The sequence below is a fragment of the Xenopus tropicalis genome, chromosome 9 (assembly GCF_000004195.4).
Source record: "Xenopus tropicalis strain Nigerian chromosome 9, UCB_Xtro_10.0, whole genome shotgun sequence".
Taxonomy (NCBI): Eukaryota; Metazoa; Chordata; class Amphibia; order Anura; family Pipidae; genus Xenopus; species Xenopus tropicalis.
This window is the reverse complement of record NC_030685.2, coordinates 48,113,874-48,119,873: the sequence shown is the minus strand read 5'-3', so window position 1 is coordinate 48,119,873 and position 6,000 is coordinate 48,113,874. Positions and strand designations below refer to the sequence as shown.

At 33.7% G+C, this 6,000-nt stretch overlaps 1 protein-coding gene across 1 annotated transcript in view; it reads right to left on the bottom strand.

The window, feature by feature from the left end:
• Positions 1–1,374: 1,374 nt before the first annotated feature.
• The window catches only part of col5a2 (collagen, type V, alpha 2), a 115,779-nt gene continuing 111,153 nt past the window's right edge, over positions 1,375–6,000 (bottom strand). The window contains exons 53-54 of the mRNA XM_002931500.5: positions 4,947–5,186; positions 1,375–3,792 (exon numbers count right to left, since the gene is read on the bottom strand). Coding sequence (XP_002931546.2) covers positions 3,646–3,792; positions 4,947–5,186 — 387 coding nt within the window. The 3' untranslated portion in view covers positions 1,375–3,645. The remainder of the gene's footprint in view (positions 3,793–4,946; positions 5,187–6,000) is intronic.

Here is a 6,000-nt window from a genome sequence, read left to right as displayed (position 1 = left end):
ATCTGAATCCGAATGAGAAAAATTCGGATTGGAAAACGAACATTTTGCGACTTTTTCGTATTTTTGCAGTTTTTTCGTCGCCGTTACGACTTTTTCGTAAATTGTTGCGACTTTTTCGTAACCGTTACGACTTGCGTGAATTAAACAAACAGTCATGCCATTTTAGAATGCCATACACTTTTATTGATTTTCTCCTTTCTTTTCATGATAGGAAAGAAAGCTGTTTACAGCTTTAATGCAAAGGTATTCATAGCCATTACAAATTTTGTGAATTGTCGCAACTTTTTCATAGCCATTATGACTTTCGTGAATTGTCGCGACTTTTTCATAGCCATTATGACTTTTGTGAATTGTCGTGACTTTTTCATAGCCATTATGACTTTCGTTAATTGTCGAGACTTTTTCATGAGCGCTCGAAAAATTCGTGAAAAAGCCGCAAAATACCGATCATTGCGGAAAAAAACGCATTCGGGCGCTTTTCGGACGTTCGTGGATTAGTAAATGTGCCCCATAATGTAATTATATTAATGGTTGTAATGGTTCCCTGGCCTTTTTTTATAATAATTAGTTCCAGTTTAGCAAAGAATAAAGCAGTACTGCAGCGCATTCTATGGTATGTTAAGTACTGCACATATGACCAAACTATCCAAGATCATCCAAAATATAGTTTGGCTAGAGGGTAAGGGATTTGGTGTTCTCCTGGTGGGGTTTTGGCTCAGTCAGAGCATAGATGTTTGGCAGTGGAATGCTCACCAAAGTAGGATAGGGCTGGTACACCCTGGCATTTATGGTGTTGGTTAACCTCCTTGGATTATAGTGAGGCCTACTTATGCCTTCTCTTGGCCACCTTAGTGCAGTGCAGCTGAGTGGCCGGCATGGCAGGGGGGCACGTTCACTCCAGTAGTGTGGGCAAGCATTCCCATTGTTTATTCAATTGTTATTCAATTATTGTTATGTAAACAGTTAGCTTCTTTACAGTGTTAATAAAGCTGTGGCCATTTTATACCCATCTTGGACTTTTGTGTGAACTTTCTTAGGGTGACAAGAAAAAAGGTAAGTGGCAACGGTTTAGTGGGGATCCTTATGACTGCATGCCTTGACGCTCCCTGGTCAATACGTTTGGGATTACTTTGTTTAGCTGCATGTAATTCTTCAGCCACCAAAAAAATAAATATAACATATATTTAATAACAAGATGCATGGTTACATTTACGTGTATAACTCTGTAGATTGTAAGCTCTTGCGAGCAGGGCCCTCTGATCCTATTGTTACTCTGTATACCCTTTTTAAGATCCCTGTTTGTTTACATTTATTGTGAAGTGCTGCGTATTTTGCTGTCCCTATATAAATAAATGATGATGATGATAACACACCCTTTAAATATTAGATATTTATTTGCCACAGAACTAAGAGACCTTTTGCGCACCTTCACATTTTATTTCAATAATTAGGGACCACACCGCAATATGTCTTGAAGAAACTTAATTAACGGCAAGAGTAAGAAAATTTAATGCTTTGGGTAAATTTTTTTCAGGCAAATGCTCTCCTTTGCATTTAACAAATAAGAGCTTGTTTACAACCACTGAGATGTATGTAATTATTGCCCATTTTGATCCTATTTTCTAAACTGTTTACTCCAAATTGCACTTTGCATACTGCATTTGCATTTATAAATGAGCCCTATAGTCCATTCAAAGCATTGTGGTTTCCTACAACTGCCACTAAATGAGTTTCTGGGATTAAAGTCTATAAATAATTTGGTGTGATAACTAATTTGGGAGACAGATTCAAGAAAAAAAGATATATTTGTTTATACATAGAAAAACATAAAAAAGAAAGACACATAACAGGAAAAAAAATCTCTCTATATATTGCACCTACTTGATAAAAATGCAGATTTCTTTAAGAAAATGCCAGAATTTTCATATGACAAAGCAGTTTAGCTTAATATTTATAAAATAATAGGGGAATCTGTAAATTTTTTTTATTCAGGATGTTCAAAAGGAATTTTAGCACCATGAACATGTACACTGCCTGTCCCCATCCTCTAATTAACAATAAAGGAATAGCACCTTTTCATATCTAACAAAACTAGTATTTGCATCCCAGCATGTAGAGATGAGGTAGCATTTGCTAAGAAATGTTGGAACCTTTTGCACCTGACAATGTGTTGCTAAAACGAGAAAGCTGCTTTCCATGTACATAACAGTTCTGAAAAAAGAGTTCAAATAGTTCAGTTTTTTTTGTACTTGAGCAATATAGTAAAAAACATTGATAAGGGCATGTAAAATGTAGCTAGCTAAATCAACTTAAAAAATGAAAACAATTAAAAGCAAAAAAACATTTTCAGATTGTTTTCTTCTGCACTGCAAAATTCTACGGGTCATTTTTTTTTAGCATTTATGAAGAAATATAATCATTTCCATTATAAAAATGGAAGAATTTATACCAATCTTTACAATCATTCCTTGCAACATATAATTATAGAACCAATGGGACAGAGAAGGCATTTGTATTAGCTTAGATCATTTTGTTCTTCTTATGACCACTTAATATACCAGTAAACCAATGAAGATCAAAACATACAGATGCCTGGCAACAACAACATTCATTTTAGTGGTTTAACTTCATCATAGGAAGATTAACAGCAGCCACATCTGCACCAGAAATGTAAAAATCCCAAAAGTAGTATGAGTGTGGCATAATCAGCCTGAAATAACAAAGAGGTTATTACTCATTTTGCTATTTGCTGAAAGCGATCAAAGCAGTTTAACACATTCTGACAAATTCAACACAGTTAGTTAAAGATTTCATTTAAGAAAAATACTCCTGACACTAAGGTTTTGGTAAATCATAAAATAGATAAAACTTCTCTCAATACTTCTGTATTTTCCGTTCCAACCTATCTGCCAAAGTGTTTGTTTTACATACATCAGTGGAGAGTTTTCCTTTTCTAATGAAGAGTAACTGTGACATTCTTCCTATTATGACTATCTGCTAATCTAAGTGTTTGTTGATGGATATAAGTATACCACAGGCTGTTTTAAGCATAAGACATTGGTTCACCTTGAAAAAAAATTATCTGCATTTTCCAATTTTAAAAAAACAAAAAGTCATCCAATCTTTAGATATCTGGTGAGGTATCACATTAAGAAATATAATGCATTATACTGAAATCTTAGTCCCTGCATGTGGGGTTTTAGAAATCTTAACAAGTTTTCAAAATATGTATTTATTATTAAGTAATTCCAAAAATAAATCTAATGACAATTTAAAGCTTGGTGAGTTCTAGCAATGGTGTATTCCATGGAAACTGAAATATTCTCTTATAAATGAATACCCAAAGGAACTGGAAAAACATACTTTGAGACCACACAGCTGTTATTCCCTTTTTACATGCCTATACATTAAGAACAGATCTTCTTTAGTTCGTAACAAAAGGGTCGTTGGTCCTCTTAAATTACATTTCTGCTCACAACTATTAAAAATTAATGTAAAATAAATACTTTGGAAAAAGGGCAAGGCCATTAACAAAATGAAAATAATGGAAAACGGTATGTACAGTGCTGGCAAAGCACCAGCTGTGATTTTCAAGAGTCTCAGGATTAACTTTGACAGTCTTAATTCTTTGGAATTCTTTATCTTTTACAAGAAACAAACTGGCCCAATGTCAACTCCAAACTCTTGGTCTGCGCTACCAATGTCCACAGGGGCAATGTCGATAATAGGTAGTCGTGCCACTTTTTGGGTTCTGTATTCAAAGACAGTTTTTCCAACATTTCCATTGCGTTTCTATATAGGAATAAAAAGGAAAGTCAAAAATGTTAGTAGATCCTAAACAGCTATGAACCTCCCAAAACACAAGTGTAATTTCCAAGATAACAGGTCCTGGGGATGGCACTACTGCAACTTTTAGAATATTTTCTGCTTTAATTATTGCTTTAAAGAAACAGCATATACAGGTATGGGATCTGTTATCTGCAAACCCATTATCCAGAAAGGTCATCTGCCATAGACTCCATTTTAAATACATAATTCATAGTTTTTAAAAATATTTTCTTTTTCACTAATCTTAACTAAAATACAATTAATCCTAATTGTATGAAAAACAATCCCATTGGGTTTATTCAATGTTTGAATTATTTTTTAGTAGACTTAAGGTATGGAGATTCAAATTACGGAAATTACAGAGCCTTTATCCAGAAAACACAAGGTCCCTGGCATTCTGGATAAGAGGTACCTGTACATTTATATATATTTAACACAAGCACAATTTATAAGCATACAGGTGTTGTAAATGTAATGTAATGTAAATCAATATATCCCAATGTTTTTCTATTGTAAAGCACCTGTGCAAAATTACATTATTTTTTCTGAACTACCTCACTTTTTTCACCTGGACACAGGATTTAGTTTCTGATAAAGTTTCCTTTTCCTTCAGAAAGGAAATTGTTCTGGATTTATTATCTAAAGACAATAAGATACTTATGGGGGATGAATCGTGAGTGGGATGTTAGTTGTTTTTTATGACTATTTTATCATAATGACCCTGATGCCTTCGGTTGTATATAATACATCAAAAATGTGTTTTTGTTTTTTTCTTGCTTGGAGCGAGACGTTGATTGTAAGTGGTAATAGGGGTTAAAAGTTTTAGTGGGTGAGTATTTAAACTTTTTTGATATGTAACCATATACACTGTATCTTCTGAGGAAGTGGCTGTGTACCACAAAACACGTCAAGCCAAGCTTGTGGTTTTTAGGTGAAGCCTAAAAGTGATGTTTTTTATGTGATTAATAAAAGTTTATATTTTAATCTGCCTGGTTGGCGCTCCAAGGACTGACAGACAAGTCATGTATATTTTCTTATTTACATTTACAGAAAGATTTCCTAGTGGAGAAAATACCCCAATAATCCTCTAGTACATCATTTAAATTAAAGTTACTTACCAAGCAACTGTCTTCAAGAACTGTATACCTAAATCGGCTGTTCCCTTCTGCTCTAATATCAAGGTCATTAGCACCTTTAAGGATGACAGCTTTTTTCAGGTTTTGTGTTTTTTCATCCAAGTATCCAACAGCATTTTTACAATAGTAGGTTATATTCTGAGAAGCTTCTTTTGAGAGAAGGCGGAGGAAGGTCATTTGGGTGACAGCTGTATTCGGTGATTGTGTTGCTCCATAGACAAACTAAAAAATATATATTTATATTTACTACTCATAGAAATATTAGATACAAATTACTTTCATGTAACTAAAGTCATTGTCACATTGACTAAGCTCTTTTCCATATGGTACTTATTATTATTTAGTAATTATGTTAAAGGACAAGAAAACCCACATTCACTGGGGGGTGTGTATTGATGATCATTTCACTGTTGGGCAAAACAAAGGCAAAAAATACAGATGAGCCCTGAACTCACTAGTGTTTTCCTCAGTTGATTGCTTTTGTCATGTCACTCATAAGTAGCGATGAGCAAAATGTTTCATCAGGCTTGGATTCGAGGCAAAATTCAGCATTGACAGATTTTTTCACTAAACGGGTGCAAAAATTTGCCACTGAAAAGATTTGCAAATGAGGAAAAAGTTGTGGTCACACCAAAAAAGGCCACATGCGTCAAAAAAGTTGCATATATCAAAAAAAAAATTGCACGATAGCCGTGTTTCGCTAATTTTTCTCCCATTTCACAAAATTTTTCGCAAAACATGACAATGATTCCTTCATCACTAGCTTTTTTTTCTATACAAGAAAGAAAGCATGTAACATAAAATCTTTATAAGTTTTCTTTCAAATATCAGTTTCTAAAAATAATACCCTACTTGGAAAAAAACAAAAGCAAATAATCACAGGAAACATAAGTGAGTTCAGGAATTTGTTAGCATTTGTGACTTTTTATTGTCTGGTTAAATAGTTTTTTTTCTGGGCTATTTTAAGTAAAAGAACATACATTTGCATATTGCATTATCTTCTATTGTTAAATAAAATCGAATCAGTGTAATGATA